The sequence below is a fragment of the Wolffia australiana genome, chromosome 18, assembly GCF_029677425.1.
Source record: "Wolffia australiana isolate 7733 chromosome 18, ASM2967742v1".
Classification (NCBI taxonomy): Eukaryota; Viridiplantae; Streptophyta; class Magnoliopsida; order Alismatales; family Araceae; genus Wolffia; species Wolffia australiana.
The window spans coordinates 6,204,805-6,223,785 of NC_135852.1; the positions used below are offsets into that span (position 1 = coordinate 6,204,805).

The window sequence follows — 18,981 nt, forward strand, 5'->3', positions numbered from 1 at the left end:
AAAACCCTAAGTCAGCAAATAAGCCCCTTTGACAAGGGGAAGGGAGAATTCCAGGAGTTATCCAATGAGAGGTGGATGCCGGACAGGCAGTCTACCACACGTGCGAACCTCGCTTCACCTACCTCCCCCCTTTTCTTACCCATTCAAGAAAATGGCGAGCTCGACTGGCTATGGCGGCCATGAAATCGGAGGAGAAGCTGAGCTTCTAAGCCATCCCCCGCCCTCTCCAGAGCTTCAAAGCTATGGCGGCCGCCTCCTTCTCCACTGCTTCCCATCCCAGCGCTCCCTCTCGTCCCGCCATCTCCAGACAACCCCCTCGCCTCCTCCCCTCTTCATCCGCCTCCTTCTTCCTCGCCAATCGATCCCGCGAACTCGCCGCGATGAGATCGGCGAACGATTCCAGAGCTACGCAGTTGAGAATTCACGCCAGCTCCGCTCAGGTGATCGAAGGAACCGTTTCTAGGGTTCCTACCATCGTGGATGTCGATTTGGGGACCCGCAGTTACCCCATTTACATCGGATCTGGAATCCTCGATCAGTCCGAACTCCTTCACAGGTACCGAATCCGCCAATCTTCGATTCGTGGAGGTTTGTTCTCTGATTGTTCTTTCGATCAGACATATCCATGGAAAGCAAGTCCTCGTGGTGACGAACACAACCGTCGCTCCTTTGTACCTCGAGAGGGTGACGGCGGCCATAGCCAGGGGCCGATCCGACATTCAAATCCATAGCGTCATCCTCCCCGACGGAGAACAGTTCAAGAACATGGTTAACTCCTGCTTCATTCGATTTAGGTGTTCTCCGACGAAGAACGCGGTTAATTTCGCGCGATAATTTTAAATTTTTTCGATTCAGGAGACATTGATGAAGGTGTTCGACAAGGCGATCGAGACTCGGTTGGATCGACGGTGCACTTTCGTCGCGCTTGGCGGCGGAGTGACTGGGGACATGTGTGGATTCGCCGCCGCTGCGTTTCTTCGAGGAGTGAATTTCATTCAGATTCCTACCACGCTCATGGCGCAGGTGATCTGAATTTCATGAACTGAAACCAAATTTTCTTTTCGATTTAAGAAAAATGATGAAATGGAAGATTGATTGCCTGGAACAGGTGATATGAATTCCATGAACTGGAACCGATATTTTTCCAATTCAAGAAAAATAGTGAAATGGAAGATCGATTACCTGGAACAGATGATCTGAATTCCATGAACTGGAACCGAGTTTTTTTCAATTCAAGAAAAATAATGAAATGGAAGATCGATTGCTGGAACAGGTGATCTGAATTCCACGAACTGTAATCGATTTTGTTTTTTCAATTCAAGAAAAATAGTGAAATGGAAGATCGATTGCCTGGAACAGGTTATCTGAACTGTAATCGATTTTGCTTTTTCAATTCAAGAAAAATAGTGAAATGGAAGATCGATTGCCTGGAACAGGTGATCTGAATTCCTTGAATTGAAAACAAAATAATCAAATGGAAGATCGATTGCCTGGAACAGGTGATCTGAATTCCATGAACTGTAATCGATTTTGTTTTCAATTCAAGAAAAATAGTTAAATGGAAGATCGATTGCCTGGAACAGGTGATCTGAATTCCATGAATTGTAATCAATTTTGTTTTCAATTCAAGAAAATAATGAAATGGAAGATCGATTGCCTGGAACAGGGGATCTGAATTCCTTGAACTGTAATCAATTTTGTTTTAAATTCAAGAAAAATAGTTAAATGGAAGATCGATTGCCTGGAACAGGTGATCTGAATTCCATGAATTGTAATCAATTTTGTTTTCAATTCAAGAAAATAATGAAATGGAAGATCGATTGCCTGGAACAGGGGATCTGAATTCCATGAACTGTAATCAATTTTGTTTTCAATTCAAGAAAAATAGTGAAATGGAAGATCGATTGCTTGGAACAGGTTGATTCTTCCGTTGGAGGGAAGACTGGAATTAATCATCCTTTGGGAAAGAACTTGATTGGGGCGTTCTACCAACCGCAGAGTGTTCTTATTGACACTGACACTTTGAACACGCTGCCAGACAGAGAATTGGCTTCGGGGATTGCTGAAGTAGTCAAGTACGGCCTCATTCGAGACGCCGAGTTCTTCGAATGGCAGGAAAAGAACATGCAGAAGCTGCTTACCCGGTATTGAAACTGCTCTTTAATCCATAAATCTATCTTTTAGTTCCTTAATCCATAAATATATTAAGGAAAAAAATGTTCTTTGGCATTGAAATTGATGTGGGTCAATTGGGTTTTGGTGCAGGGACCCGGATGCGCTGGTATACGCTATCAAGAGATCATGCGAGAACAAGGCTGAGGTTGTATCCATGGATGAGAAAGAAAGTGGGCTACGAGCTACCTTGAACTTGGGTCATACGTTTGGTCATGTAAGTCTTTCTTGACTCTCTAAGATAGTCTGGATAATTTGACCAAAGGAATTTATTTGTTTTGAATATTCATAAAACATGCTACCTTTGGCGATTTTTAACCCAAAATGCCTTGACTTTCAATCTTCAGTATTCCTCTGATATTACTATGATGTGAATTAGATTGGCTGTTCTTGTTTAATCACTTGATTAGTGATCTTTTGCCGCCTTACATTGCTTGTGCAGGCTATAGAAACAGGATTAGGCTACGGAGAGTGGCTTCACGGCGAGGCAGTTGCTGCTGGCACTGTAATTGCTTATCTCTCTCTCTCTTTTCTCTCAATCTCTATTTCTCTCCATACAAGTCAGCCCAAGATTCCCATCTCTCTCTCTCCCACTCCGTTGGGGCAAAGTCGTATCCTGGCCATACTCATCTGCAATGATTCTCAACCAGTCTACTACTCCCATCCTCTTTCTCTTTCTGTCCGTTGGCTCTAAGAAATATCTCGACCATAACTCTCTGTCATTATTTACTTCGTAACCTTTCATCGTTGATTCATCTTCGCTACGCTTCTGCTCGTCGCACCCACTCATAAACTCGCTTTAACGCCGCCGCCAGAACTCGCTTGTTAACGCGCCGTCAGAAACTCGCTGTTAACACGCCCGCCAGAACTCGCTTGTTAATCGCGCCAGAAACTCGCGCCTTTCTTTGAACCAACCTATCTCTGACTAAAATCTAGATGACATTTTAATCACTCAATCATCTCTCTTACTCTCACTAGATGTAACAATGTAGAACTTGCAGTGAGTTCCAAATGTTTTTTTTTCCCCAGGTGATGGCAGTGGACATGTCCCATCGGCTGGGATGGGTGGATGAAACCCTCGTTAAAAGGGTAATCAACATCCTCAAGGCCGCCCGGTTACCGGTGACGCCACCAGAGGTGATGACCGTTGACAAGTTCAGAGCTTTCATGGCGGTGAGTTGGATATGAAACACATACTTAAGACTGGCACAGAAAATTAGAGGAACGGAACTCCAGTTTAATATCCTGGAACAAGGGATTTGAGCTGGTGTTTTGCGTTTTGATCGTGATCAGATCAGATTGCCTTTGATGGTTGGTGCCGATCTAATGATCTAAAAGGTTGATCCAATTGATCGGTCAGATCCATCAGATTGACTACATCTTGATTGTGCCCATGGGCTGATCTGATCCCTACCATAAGTTGATCTAGGATCGTGGGTCTGATCGAACCTTTTCGATCTGATCTTACCAAAATTGTATGTCTTGGTTGGGATGACTAATTATGCGATCCTGATGATGATCTGATCACGGATTTCATCAACCACCTTGATTGATCTACCTGTCTAGATCGAGATAGCTGATCGATTTCATGCGCCCGATTTGACGGTCCGACCAGGGATTTGATTAGCCTCCTCGATTGATCTACCTGGCTAGATCAAGATGGCTGAAAGATCGCATGGGCCCCATTACAGACCAAACCCACTGCGGGTTGGCCAAATCGAAGACTGCATTGGATTGCTAGTTTGGATGGATCAGATCGAATCGCTGAACGCTAATCATGGGCAGGCTGGTTAACTTTGTGGTCAATCCAGATCCAAGATCATCTCAGTAGATTTTCAAAGGTTTGGTGGTGGCCTGTGCAGGTTGACAAGAAGGTGGCTGATGGGCTTCTTCGGCTCATCCTCCTCAGAGGACCACTTGGGAACTGCATTTTCACCGGGGATTATGACAAGGTTGCACTCGACGAGACCCTTCGTGCCTTCTCTCAGCCTTGAGTTTTGGTATTTTTCCATCTCCTGGGGTTCCTCTGAGAGTGCTGTTTTTTGTTAAATGTGTTTTTTTTTTATGTAGAGTTGGAGACTATCTATTTAAAGTGGTTCTTCTGGAAGATAGAGCGATGGATAGGACTATCTCTCTTTAGAACATGTCTTTACAGAGACCTGTAAGAGAGGAAAAGTGAGGGATTAAGGGGAGACGATCTCTCTCCTAGAAAGGATACTTTCTAGAGGTTCTACAGTAGAAAGAAAATCGAGAGATTAAGTGGAGACACTTACTAGAGAGAGTCTTAGAAAGGAGGGCAATTGAGAGATTCAGGGCAGACAAGCTCTCGCTAGAGATGGCCTTTATTGAAATTCTAGAGGAGAAAAATAATCGAGCAATTCAGGGGAGACTATGTCTCTCTATAGAGAATCTATAGGAGAAAAAAATGAGCCCCAACCCTTTGACATGGAGGGAAATTGGCCTGCCCGAAGGATGGGACAGTGCTTTTGTTTCAGGACAAGAGACCGTCTCATGACGAATATACTAAATTTTCATTTTATGATTTTTTTACTGAAATTTTGAAACTTCTATGGATCAGAATTCCTATTGTTTTCCATTCCTGATGTCAAACGGAATCAGGATGCCAGGGGTGCACCCGTTTTCCAACATGACGGTTCCTGGGCTGAACAATTCTACGGGATGGGACAAAAACCGTTCCAAACCATCCAGCAGCCCCATCCAAAATAAAATGAAACATACAGGAAATTCAAATGCCTTGGAGACTTTTTTCTAATTTTCAATCCAGAAAAGGAAGCCAAGCTAGAACAATTCAATTTACAGCCCGAAAGAAACCAGAGTTTAGAGCTGACCTCTGCTCAATTATTGCTTGACTTTTGCCTTGGAATTAGAGGCGGCAGCGGCGGCCTTGGCTGCCGACTTCACTATCGAAGTCGGCTTGATGGAGTTCTTGGGGTTGAGCGCCTGTCGGATCTTGAACACTGCCCATGCCGCCCCCATCGCATGCCCTGTCGCATGCAGCCCCTCATTCGTCAATTTTCCTGCCTCTTCTCCATACCTATCCAAAACCAAGATAAAATTGATCGTGGGCATTGGTTATTTCTCTCAAAAAATCAATATTTTATGATTTTCATGATTAATTACTTGTGGGACACGAGTTCCGTTGTGACTGTAGAAGACGTGGAGAGAACGTTCTTCCCAACCGCTTCAACTGCATCCCCCACCTTGGCTGTTTGAATTCCCAGATCAATATATGAGTTTCCCAATACAAATATGAATTTTCACATAAGTGTCAAGAATATTTAGAGAAATATATGAATTTCCAGGTAAATTTATGAATTTTCAGCTAAATATACGAAATGCCAGAGCACTATATGAATTTCGAATAGAAATACGAATTTCCGGAGAAACATAAGAATTTTCAGATAAAAATATGAATTTTCAGAGAAAAATATGAATTTTTTTTGAAAAATACGAATGTTTTGAGAAACATATGAATTTTTAGAGAAAAATATGATTTTTTTGAAAAATACGAATTTTTTTTGGAAAATAAGAATTTTTAGAGAAAATTAAAAAATTTCAGAGAAAAATATGAATTTTTAGAGACAAATATGATTTTTTAGAGAAAATATGAATTTTCGAAGAAAAATATGAATTTGCAGAGAAAAATAGGAATTCCAGATGAGTATATGGATTCTTAAATAAAAACATGAATTTCCAGATAAATATATGAATTGTAAATGAATATTTAGATAAATATACGATTTTTTACAGAAATTTATGAAATTTAAGATAATATCTGATTTTTCAGACGAATATGATTCAACATGAATAAGGAGGGGGAAGAACACGCACTGAATCCATCTAGACTGGCAAGAACAATCTCCCCCGGCAGAAGGTTGAAGAACTTCTTGCCCGCTTTCGAGTTCACCAAAGAACTCGTGAAGAAACCAGACACCTTCAACGCCCCAGAGAGCACCCCACCGGCCACCTTCTCAGACATCTTCGTCACCTTCTTCACCCTGCCCAATCACCAGAATCACCCATCAGAAACACAAACAACGAAGAAACAAATCAAAAAACAAGAAGCAAACCTCTTCATCCGGCGCAAAGCCTGCTCGCTAATCTCAGCCGGCTTGGAATTGGGCGACAATCTACTCTTCAGAACCTCGTTCCCCTTGTTCAATCTATCCACCGTCACCTCTCCGCACCACAAAATCCCTTTGATGAGTTGCCCAGATCCTCTGGCAATGGCCTTGGGCACGGCCCCGCTGTAGTCCTCCACGTTCGGCGCCAGCGTCGTCCAGTACGCGGACGAGAGCCGCTCGATCGTCTCCTTCTTCGGCCCCGGCGCGGTCACCTCCCCCGGGGAGGTCTCCTTCGTCAAGGACTCGTCCAAGACCTCGGCCTTCGTCTCAACCTTCTGAAACGAGAAGCTCGTGTAATGGGCGAGGACCCCGTCCAGCGTCTCGAGGAGAGATTCCTGGCCCTTGGACGCGAAGGTGAGCCCGTACTGAAGCGATTCCTCCAAAACATGGAGGGAGAAGAAGTAGTGGGAGTGGTCGAGGCGCACGGCGGCCTCGTCCTTGGCCAGCGGCCACTGGACGACGTCGCCGACGCGTGCGATCACGGCGATGACGTTTTCCCCTTGCACAAGCCTCGAAATCGAGAAATCGCCCGATCCGAGCTCCACACTGTGCTGCCGGTCGATCAGATGAAGGATTGCGCCTGGGACGACGACGAGCTTCTCCTCCACCGGCGGATCGATCAAATTAGGGTTCTCCACCCCGGGAAACAGATTCTCGACAAAATCGTTCATCTCGATCGACGGATACCGCGCTCTGGAATTGGCGGACGGATCTACGACCGGTGGATTGAGATCTGATCGCGACTGTTCTACCTCGGGGTAGAGCGATCCCCGTTGAAATCCTTGTTCATGCCGAGAAGACGACTCCATCGCCACCGCTCAACCGCAATTTCTGAACAATTTGCGCAATTTCTGAACGATTTCCGCCTTGTTCTTCGTTTTATATACGCTTGCGAAGAAGAAAACTTGGCGCTTAAGCCTCCGCGGCAGTTACGTGTCTCCGATTGTCGGCACTTAAGCCTCCGATACTAGTTCTCTAAGTCATTGGCATATTGCCGAGTGAGTTGATATAAAACATTATATACTTGTTAATTAATTATATTAGGAATTGAACATAATTTCGAATTTTTCCAAAATTCTTAACTCGTGAATGAGTAAATATTATATTACAACCGTTCACTCATTATTTACGTTACGTTAATTGTCAAAGTTTTGGTGCATAATGTAGTATTGGAAACTTTAAAAATCGAAATTACTGTGAGTAAACAATTACGTTTCGGGAATTTTCAAAAAAAAAAAACTGATGCATTTTTATTATATGTTACTTATCGAGGCATTAAAATTAATTTTCACTAGTTTGATCTTCTTAAATTATATTTAAATCATAAATTAAATATTAAACTAAAACTCACTTATTCAATGCTTGCTTCTTGTGGATTCAACCCTAACTCGCCATAAACCAAAAGCCTTAAATGATGTATTCTTAATTGAGGGTTCATCATGGTCCACATCTCCCCACAGATTTAAAGGTCAGATATTCATTAGTCAATTGTTGGTCATTACGGCATTAGAATATATTATGTCATTATGGCAACCTTTTTCAAATAATATTTCTGTTAATCATTTTCAAAAGCCATAACAAGGCAGAACAATAAGACCAAAAATTATTCAATAATCCCAACTGATACATCGCCATGACTGCTTCCGCTCGTGACAATGCCCTGTCGTGCCTTGCTTGCCCTTGGTCATCACCGCCTTGGCTTCTCCCCTACCATTGTCTCGGTCCCCTGCCGCTCACCTACTGCAAACTCTGCACTCACGCACCTGCACAACCCACCCTGTGCACACCTGTGCTGCTGTGTACGTATCGTGCTGCCCTAGCGCCCTGCGTCGCCAACCACGCACGCTGCTGCTTCTCTCCTCTCGGGCTGAACCACCTTTTGGTCGCGCTTGCTGTGATTCGTCGACGCTTGATCTGCATTGTCATTATGAGTCCTCATCTCTGCCTCTTTGTCTCCTTCGCTTTCTGGTATTTCGCTCCATCATTGCATCATCGCCAGCTATCGAGCCACAGTGCTACCTCCCGGCACGCCTACACCGCGCCAGCCCGTATCCGTCCACGTGCCAACGAAGACGCCAATGACGAACGCCACCACCGACGAGGTACGTCGTTCCCATCTGCTCGTCACTTACATTACCGTCTTCAGTATACCTTCGGCTGCTCTCCACCGCGCTCGAGTTAGATAGAGGAGAGAAAATTATCGAGAAAACTACGATTTGAGCGAATTCCCAAGTACAGATCGAGCCCATCTGTTACGTGCAAGCCCCTACGGAATTACTCTGTTTGGCGCCATAATCATCGTCATCACTGCGACGTGGGTCAGAAGGTCACTGCCATTGTCATCAATCGCCCGGCCCATATCACAAAACTCGGCAAACCCCACAAGTTAGACCTGCACATACACTCTACCTAGCTCATTTGCATTTCACGTAGTTACATCTCCTCAGTGAATCAACCATCAGACGACATCGTTGACAACGTTCGACATCATCTTGGTAACAGAGCCAGGTTGTGGATGCCCACAATACGACTCTGTACCCTCGCATCATAATATCTGCATTCATTCATTTTTAAAAACCATCTAGGTACCCTCCCAAGGAATTGGCCATGGTTGTCTAGATGCGATTGAGTAGAAGGATGCCCCCGGAAGGTTCGACTTCCCCGCGACGAGATGACTTGTTGGCGCTTGAAAGAGTCAGTCCTATATGAGTCTTAGAGCCTCGTCCCATCACGCCCGAAGGTGGCACATCACCAAATCCTTTAGAGATTGGACTAATTGCACCCATCGATAGGGGTGCCGATGGATCACTCGGCCCACGCGGCCACGATTGTGGACACTATGGACGAGCTCAATCCCACCACAGTGCCTCACGGTCATTAGGTACAACCTACACTAGAGATGTCGAGGAGATAGTGACGATGAATCGTTGCTCACACGCTAAGGATCACATGGATGATCCTACACCCCGAGCTCCCTCCGCGCGTGGCCGAGGAGCAAGATGTGGATGAGGGAGTGCGCAACAGCAGTATCGACCCCGGTAGGACTTGAACAAAGAACGCAGAGCGTATATTTGCACCCTAACCGCCGTCGCCAAACGCGTGGAGCAGCTCCTAGCATGACCCGTGATACCTCCGGTAACCGTCATCGCGTCTGAGCCTGTGGCGCTAAAATTAGCTCGTGACCAACGAGGGTCGCGCGTCTCCTAGAGCGACCACGTATGCCCATTGAAGACTACGAGTACCACGACCGATATCCTTCACGTGACCCACACGAAGTCCGTGTCCAAGATGGATGATACCCACCAGGCGACTATGACCATGGGTATGAGACTGACCTACCGACCCGCTGAGATGACTACGTCTAGCCCTATGATCGACGGTACGATGAACCCGATGAGGCTCCTATATACCCGACGTGCATGACGCCTGATAACCGCGCCCCATACGATGGTCAACCACGATGATGGGTTGACCACGAACGGTGCCCGATCCCACCCCAATGACACGCTGAACCGAGATATGAAGGATACCCTGTACCCGAGCGGCGCCCAGATGACTACAAACATCGACGAGAGGAGCATCGTGCCAGGATCCAGAAGAGCGCATGAGCTGACATTGCCGTCTTCGAAGAGTCAAGGAAGTCGAAGGAGTTCATTGACTGGTAGTCGAGCATGAACTCCTATTTTTTTATGGTACCGCATGGACAACGACTTGTGGGTCGAATATGCGGAGACGAGACTTAGCAGACAGGCTAAGATTTTTTGAGAGAACGAGCGTGTCGCAGCTGAAAGACAAGGACGACCCATCACGTCATGGACCAAGATGGCTTAAAAGCTGAGCAAGTATGTACCCCAACAGTACCAAATGACATTATTCCTCTCATGGCTTGACCTATGACATTGTCGACAGTCCATGACGGAATATATAGAGGCCTTTGAGGGATACCAGATGCGATGCCGGTTCATGCAGGACCTGCGAATCATCATCGGCATGTTTGCTCAAGGGCTTTGGCCGACCCTGCGCAGCACGGCGCTTAAGTGTAATTCTGCCAAAGTTGATGAAGTCTACCACATCATTGAGCACCTAGAGCACCTAGGAGAGGAGATCATTATTCATGCTACCCCAGCTCCACATTGAGCCACACCCACTCGAACTACTCCGTACGCATCCTCTCGGACTTCATAGAATGCCGGATGGCAAGGAAACGCCCCCACCACTTCAGTGGGATCAGCACCACCTGCTCAAGCCATCAAGACCAACACCACGGCCCGTAGCGTTACTGTGAACCAAGCACATATCACGTGTTTTAAGTTCCAAGGGAAAGGGCACCAAGCCATTCAATGCCCATCATCGGCACTATTCATCGACGTTGGAGACGTCGACCATACCGGATGGGCGAGATGGAGCCCCTACACGAAGATGAGTATCGTGTAGACTAGGAGTTTGCACAAGAGTATGAAGAACCTAACAGACGAGTCGGATACATTCAGATCACTGAACCTAGATCGACTCCACCCCCAGCTCCCCAACCCACTAGCTGACATATGGCTAATATCGCAATAGATCACCCTGCCATGAGTCGAACACGGCCAACGCCTCGTGCCGCCTCATCGACATGACCTACACTTGTAGTGCAGCGGACCGACCCTATGGCTGATGAGACCCTTCACACCTCGATCTTCTATACCTATGCCAAGATCAACGACAAGGTATGCAAGTTGATTGTGGATAGTAGTAGTTGCATCAATGTCATCTCCGACGCGATGGTCGCCCAACTAAGGTTGGTGGCCATACCCCACCCAACTCCAATGCTTCATCCTTGTTGTGAAACGTCAATACCGGATCACGTTAAAGGTGAGCTCCTACGATGAGAGCGTCCTTTGTGATGTACATTCTATGAAAGTAGGAAGCATCATCTTAGGCCGTTCCCCACTATATGACCACGACGTCACTCTATCCAGAAGAACGAACACATGTTTGCATCATCTTTCTTGCATCAATCTCTTTTAATACAAAGGGCAGATAATCTTGTCTTGACTGCTCAATCATCTTTATGTGCATCCTACGGCATACGATATAAGACTTTATTTGAATCACATGATTAGAGATTTATAAGCTGTAGTCGAAACATAGGCATCTATCCACCACATGCCCTTGGTATCTCAGGTCCACAAATCACTTAACAACCATAATATGAATAAACCCGATTGACCTATAGGTATTATACCATTTAGTGGTTCCTACATATCAATGCAGTGAACTCTTTCTCTAAACAACACCTACCATATATTCTTAGTGTATCCACCACTTACGACCACAAGATTAGTCATAATCAACTTATAAGTAATTTCGTATCGTGTTATTCTGGATTTTTTGATGTCCATCTCAACTATCCATCAAATATGAATATTTAGAATATGCATTTAAAGGCTTGTGATCACTGTATTATGATCTCATCATCATTGGTTAGGTTGTTGTATGTATTCATGGACTTCATTATAAACATCACACAAGAATAATAATGAATTCACTCTTCTTTTAATGAACTTTAATGAAACATGGCGGTATGATTGACTTGACGGCCACATAATATCCACCATAAGAATCAAGAAATCACCTAAAATTCTAAAATCAAAGAAAATCAAAATGTCTCAAGGAATACTCCAGATTATTTTTTGCTATATTTTCATATACAATGTTTTTATTCCATTATCTTGCATTAACTTACATTAATATAAATTAATAATTACTATGTTTTACAAAATCAAGATACCATGTATTATTTCACTAATTTAAATGTGTAAAACACCAACACTAACATATACAATTTTAGTAATGAATGAAATATGATGAGATAATACTACGTTGATTACTCATATATAAACGTGTATATTATACGTTATTATTCATAGAAAAACCTATAAGGACAACAAATATCTGAGTAGAAGAGCATTGCCTTCTCCTCCTCAATTGTTTATTAAGTGACCATTTTTGTGGAGAAACCAATGAGGGATGGTGGGTGCTTTTTGGAGATAGGATTTACTAAATTGGTAATGATGGATCCCTAGATAGTATTCTGCCTAAAATTAATCAGTTTAGTTCACGACCCATTTTTAAATTTGATCCTCAAGCCTAATACACCAAACACATATTGTCGACATACTGTCTTGTTTTGACTTTTAATTAGAGCTCTCTGATTTTGGGACTCCAAATCACAGAGTTTCAAATATAATAAGGTATCTATGGAGTTGGTTGTATGGTAAAGATAAAATCATGGATGGCCAATTAGGTTTGAAAATTAACCATATCCAAAGTTATTCGAAGAGTGCTATGTGGATTAAGGGATTTTGTATGTACGATAACAGTTGATGGATAAGTTACATATGTTGGTAGCATGCTTCCATTGTGCTCTAGAACATGCAATGTAACTTGTTGCCTAACTTGTTAGAGGCTCAACCTATCGGTTGGATCTAAATGATCAGCTATTCATTAATTCACATGTTATATATCAAATTCAAATAGTTCGGCTGACCAATATGCAACTACTTAGCCTAGAGGTACATTGACTAGATGTCTAATTACACCCGTAGGGTAACATTAAATATGTTCTTAGGTGACAAGGTATCTACAAAGAAGTTGCGATCTGAATTTCATGAACTGAAACCAGATTTTCTTTCCAAGTTAAGAAAATTGGCAAAATAAAAGATCGATTGCCTGGAACAGGTGATCTGAATTTCATGAACTGAAACCAAATTTTCTTTTAAATTTAGGAAAACCGTTGAAATCGAAGATTGATTGCCTAAAGCAGGTGATCTGAATTTCATGAACTGTAATCGTATTTTATTTTCAAATTAAGAAATTTGGTGAAATGGAATATCAATTGCCTGGAACAGGTGATCTGAATTCCATGCACTCGAGCTGATTTGTTTTCAATTAAAAAAAATGGTAAGATGGAAGATCGATTGCCTGGAACAGGGGATCTGAATTCCATGAACTGTAATCAATTTTGTTTTCAATTCAAGAAAAATAGTGAAATGGAAGATCGATTGCTTGGAACAGGTTGATTCTTCCGTTGGAGGGAAGACTGGAATTAATCATCCTTTGGGAAAGAACTTGATTGGGGCGTTCTACCAACCGCAGAGTGTTCTTATTGACACTGACACTTTGAACACGCTGCCAGACAGAGAATTGGCTTCGGGGATTGCTGAAGTAGTCAAGTACGGCCTCATTCGAGACGCCGAGTTCTTCGAATGGCAGGAAAAGAACATGCAGAAGCTGCTTACCCGGTATTGAAACTGCTCTTTAATCCATAAATCTATCTTTTAGTTCCTTAATCCATAAATATATTAAGGAAAAAAATGTTCTTTGGCATTGAAATTGATGTGGGTCAATTGGGTTTTGGTGCAGGGACCCGGATGCGCTGGTATACGCTATCAAGAGATCATGCGAGAACAAGGCTGAGGTTGTATCCATGGATGAGAAAGAAAGTGGGCTACGAGCTACCTTGAACTTGGGTCATACGTTTGGTCATGTAAGTCTTTCTTGACTCTCTAAGATAGTCTGGATAATTTGACCAAAGGAATTTATTTGTTTTGAATATTCATAAAACATGCTACCTTTGGCGATTTTTAACCCAAAATGCCTTGACTTTCAATCTTCAGTATTCCTCTGATATTACTATGATGTGAATTAGATTGGCTGTTCTTGTTTAATCACTTGATTAGTGATCTTTTGCCGCCTTACATTGCTTGTGCAGGCTATAGAAACAGGATTAGTCTAAGGCTATAGAAACAGGATTAGGCTATGGAGAGTGGCTTCATGGCAAGGCAGTTGCTGCTGGCATTGTAATTGCTTATCTCTCTATCTCTCTCTCTCTCTGTCTCTCTCTCTCTCCTCTAAATCTCTATTTCTCTCCCTACAAATCAGCCCAAGGTTCCCATCTCTCTCTCTCTCCCACTCCGTTGGGGTGAAGTAGTATCCTGGCCATACTCATCTGCAATGATTCTCAGCCAGTCTACTACGCCCATCCTCTTTCTCTCTGTGTCTGTGCTTTAAGCAATATCTTAACTATAACTATCTGACATTATTTACTTCGTGACACACTAGTATCAGCACACTAGTGTACCAGATCCCATTAGAACTTTAATGTTCAACGTGCTTGGGCGAGAGCAGTACTAGGATGGGTGACCGCTTGGGAAGTCCTCGTTGGTGACACAGCATGGGCATGTGATCACAGTTCAAAAATTCAAAAAAAAATTATATACTTTGTAACCTTTCATCGTTGATTCATCTTCGCAATCATCTCTATTACTCAATCACATCTAGATGACATTTTTATCACTCAATCATCTCTCTTACTCTCTCTAGGTGTAACAATGTATAACTTGCAGTGAGTTCTAGATGTTTTTTTCCCAAGTGATGGCAGTGGACATGTCCCATCGACTAGGATGGGTGGATGAAACCCCCATTAAAAGGGTGATCAACATCCTCAAGGCAGCCCGATTATCGCTGAAGCCACCAGAGTTGATGACTGTTGACATGTTCAGAGCTTTCATGGCGGTGAGTTGGATATGAAACACATAGTTAAAGATTGTCACAGGAAATTAGAGGAACATAACTCCAGATTAATATCTTGGAACAAAGGATATGAGCTGGTGTTCTGCAATTTGATCATGACTGGATCGGATAGCTTCGATGGTCAGAGCTGAGCTAATGATTGAAAAGGTTGATTGAATCAATTATTCAGATCCATCTGATTGACTGGATGTTGATTGTGCCCATGGGCTGATCTGATCCCTATTGTAATTCAATCGAAGATAAAATATTTTTGATATGATCTAACTGTCTAGAAAATTGACTGTCTTGATGGGGATTGCCGATCACACAACCGAATTGGACAATCTAGTCACTGATTTCATCAGCCTCCTCGATTTATCTACATGGCTAGACCAAGATAGCTGATCTATCTCATGGGCCTTATTGCAGACCAAACCCACTGCAGGTTGGCCAGATCAAAGACTGCATTGGATTGCTAGTTTAGATCAATCAGATCAAATCGCTGAACACACTAATCATTGATATTGGTGTCAATCCCTATCCAAGATCATCTCGGTAGATTTTCAAAGGTTTGGTGGTGGCCTGAGCAGGTTGACAAGAAGGTGGCTGATGGGCTTCTTCGGCTCATCCTCCTCAGAGGACCACTTGGGAACTGCATTTTCACCGGGGATTATGACAAGGTTGCACTCGACGAGACCCTTCGTGCCTTTTCCCAGCCTTGAGTTTGGGTATTTTTCCATCTCCTCGGGTTCTTTTGAGAGTGCTGTTTTTTGTTAAATGTGTTTTTTTTTATGTAGAGGTGGAGACTATCTATGTAGAACATGTCTTTTTAGAGACCTGTAAGAGAAGGAAAATGAGAGATTAATGGGAGACGATCTCTCCCTAGAAAAGGTATTTTAGAGAGGTTCTTCAATAGAAATAAAATCGAGAGATTAAGTGGAGAAACTCAGAAGAGCTGGTCTTTATAGGGACTCTAAAAGAGGGAATTGAGTGATTCCGGGCAAGACAAGCTCTCGCTAGAGATGGCCGTTATTGAAATTCTACAGGAGAAAAATAATCGAGCAATTCAGGTAAGATTTTGTCTCTCTATGTAGATTCTAGAGGCGAAAAAAATGAGCCCTAACCCTTTGACACGGAGGGAAATTCACTTGCTGGAAGTTTGGGACAGTGTTTTTGTTTCAGGACAAGAGATAGTCACATGATGAAATAGATTAAATTTCTTTTTATGCTTTTTTTACTCAAATTTTGAAACTTTTAAGAATCATAACTCCTATTGTTTTCCATTCCTGATGTCATACAGAATCGGGATGCCAAGGGTGCACTTGTTTCCCAGCATGATTGTTCCTGGGCTGGACAAGTCTACGAGATGGGACTAAAACTGTTCCAAACCATCCAGCAACCCCATCCAAGCTAACTTAAAACATACAGGAAATGCAAATGCCTTGGATACTTTTTTCTAATTTTCAATCCAAAAAGGAAGCCAAGCTGGAGCAATTCAATTTGGCAGCTTCTAGCTGATCTTGTAGTCGTGGAGCTTCTCCACTTGCTTAAACCCTTGCTGCCAGAGAAAGAGAGAGGGAGGGACAGACAGTTTCAACCAAAACATTCAAAAAACCCTTAATGATTCAAAAGGTTTCCCAATATTTAAACTGGGTTTACACTTATTGGGTATCGCATACCCAATACAATGGATCCGCCATCATAAGGGCATTTTCTACCATAACCAGACTTATGGGGTTTAATAAAAGAGAGTAAAAAGAAGAAAGTTAAACAAGGGAAGTGGTGGCTGTCTGCTTACGCCCCCCCTAAAGCTGGGAGGTATATATTCTTCATGCCGCTTACCTCTAAGCCTTTGAAATATGCTTCCAGGTAAAAATGTCTTCATCAATTTAGGTAAGAATGTCTTTGGTAAAAATGTCAGCTGCCTGATCTGCTGACTGGACATAATTTATCTTGATTATGTCTTCATCAATTTTCTCTCGTATGAAATGTCTATTGATCTCGACATGCTTCGTACAATCATGTTGAACAGGATTATGTGCAATATCGATAGCTGACTTGTTGTCGCGGTGAAGTATAATTGATATTTCTTGGTAAGCTCTCAGGTCTTCTAGGGCTCCTCTTATCTAAAGTTCTTCGCATATTCCTTTGGCTAATAGAATGAGTTCAATCTCAAAGCTCGATGTTGACACAACATCTTGGATCTTACTTCTCCATGTGGTAAGGCTTCCTCTAATAAAGGAAGAATATCCTGATGACAATCTTCTATCTTGTATTGATCCTCCATAGTCTACATCGGTGTACATTTCTAGAGACGTATCTTCCCCTTCTTTAAATAGTAGGCCTTGTCCAGCTGTCCCTTTCAAATATGACAGGATTCTATGTGCCGCATTCACAAGTACCAAGCTTATTGTTTGGATCAATTGGAGTCCCTGAAGGTTTGCACTCAGCCATCCTTGTCTCATATAAAAGATCTAATGTATATTTCCTCTATGAAATAAAAATTCCTTCATCAAAATAAGCAATTTCAATTCCCAAAAAATACCATCATTGGCCAAGAGATTTAACATCAAAAAGCTTGCTCAGCTGGCTGCTCAGGTTCTGGATCTCTTCATAATTATCACCTGAAATTATGATATCATCAACATACACCAAGAGGACTACAATTCCTCCCGAGGTGGAATGCTTCACAGACAGTGTATGATCCCAATTACTTTTCCTATAACCCATTTCTTTCATAGTCGTAGAGAAGCTTCCAAACCAGGCTCTGGGTGATATTTTAAACCCATATAGAGCTTTCTTCAGTCGGCACACCTTCTGTCCCCCTTGTTCACAATTATATCCTGAGGGTAAGTCCATTTATACCTCTTCTTCAAGATTACTATGTAGAAACACAATTTTAACATCATCTTGGTGCACCTATCATCCCAACTTTGCATCCACTTCTATGAGAATTCTTATAGTGTTTAGCCTTATAGCGCTCAATTGAGCCATCTGAATTATATATGATGCTATATACCCATCTACAGCTTACTATCTTCTGGTTGCTTGGCATAGTCACTACCTCCCATGTGTTATTCTTTTGTAATGCTTTCATTTTTACTTCCATTGCTTCTCTCCACCTTGGTATCTTCATTGCCTCTTCCACATTAATTGGCATATCTTCTTTGTCAACATTAATAAGGAATGCACAAGCGACTCTTTCAGAGTTAACAACATGCAATAGGGGATACCTGCCATATTGAGTGCATGTTCGCTTCCCTTTTCTTAGGGAAATTGGCTAGCCCAGATCTTCATCTTGTAATCCTTGTTTGACCTATATCTCCTCATCAACAATGGGACTTTCTGCTCCTCCTCTAGGCTATGAAATATGTGAAGGAGAACTCTCTAAATTATCATCTTCAGAAATAGTTTGACCAGAACCTTGTCCTCATGCTTGAGTTTTATTCTGCCATTGGATCTAATGACCTGATGTAGATCTCATGTTGTAGTCATCTTCTTTTTCATTACCCTTTGTTGTAAGAATCTGGACAATGACCCAACTCCGCTTCATTGTTGTTGCTTGATAGGCTGTAGTACATATTGTCTTCATTGAAGATCACATCTCTAGAGATGAAGAACTTCCTCAAAGTTGGACTCTAGCATTTGTAACCTTTCTGGGTAGGTGAGTATCCCAAAAATACACACTTAATTGATCTTGGAGTGAGCTTGCTGCCAGGGCTATGAACATGAACAAAAGTTGTACATCCAAAGACTCTTAGTTGAATGGATGAACTTATCTTGACCTCTGGAAAATACTTCGACATCAATTCAAGGGGGCTTTGATATTCTAGTTTTCTGGATGGAAATCGATTAATCAAATATATAGATGTAAGAATGGCATCTCCCTACAATTGACGTGGAACCTAGCCTTGGTAAAGTAATGCCCTGGTAGTGGCAATAACATGCCCAATTTTTTCGATCTGCAATCCCATCTTGCTGAGGAGTATTTACACAAGAAGACTCATGAATTATGCCCTGATCACTGAAATAGGTGGTCAATGATTTGTTAAAATAATCTTTGGCATTGTCAGATCGAAATTTCTTAATAGTGATAGAATACTGATTC

General features: G+C 42.7%; 3 protein-coding genes across 3 annotated transcripts; 2 read left to right on the forward strand and 1 right to left on the reverse strand.

The window, feature by feature from the left end:
- The first annotated feature begins 129 nt into the window (after positions 1–129).
- Positions 130–4,279, forward strand: LOC144715331 (3-dehydroquinate synthase). Its single transcript, XM_078590272.1, has 8 exons — positions 130–556; positions 618–768; positions 856–1,023; positions 1,918–2,144; positions 2,266–2,389; positions 2,615–2,677; positions 3,202–3,345; positions 4,035–4,279. The coding sequence occupies exons 1-8, from the start codon at positions 243–245 to the stop codon at positions 4,164–4,166; spliced, it is 1,323 nt and encodes a 440-aa protein (XP_078446398.1). The 5' UTR covers positions 130–242; the 3' UTR covers positions 4,167–4,279.
- A 635-nt stretch (positions 4,280–4,914) lies between these two features.
- Positions 4,915–7,257, reverse strand: LOC144715332 (protein EARLY-RESPONSIVE TO DEHYDRATION 7, chloroplastic-like). Its single transcript, XM_078590273.1, has 4 exons — positions 6,264–7,257; positions 6,025–6,191; positions 5,314–5,398; positions 4,915–5,227 (listed from the first exon to the last, which is right to left on the reverse strand). Exons 1-4 carry the CDS (start codon positions 7,124–7,126, stop codon positions 5,032–5,034), a joined length of 1,311 nt encoding a protein of 436 aa, XP_078446399.1. The 5' UTR covers positions 7,127–7,257; the 3' UTR covers positions 4,915–5,031.
- A 2,507-nt stretch (positions 7,258–9,764) lies between these two features.
- LOC144714820 (3-dehydroquinate synthase, chloroplastic-like) lies at positions 9,765–15,610 on the forward strand. The gene is made up of 7 exons (XM_078589615.1): positions 9,765–9,978; positions 13,088–13,125; positions 13,311–13,603; positions 13,725–13,848; positions 14,099–14,161; positions 14,718–14,876; positions 15,464–15,610. Exons 1-7 carry the CDS (start codon positions 9,765–9,767, stop codon positions 15,593–15,595), a joined length of 1,023 nt encoding a protein of 340 aa, XP_078445741.1. The 3' UTR covers positions 15,596–15,610.
- The last annotated feature ends 3,371 nt before the right edge of the window (positions 15,611–18,981 follow it).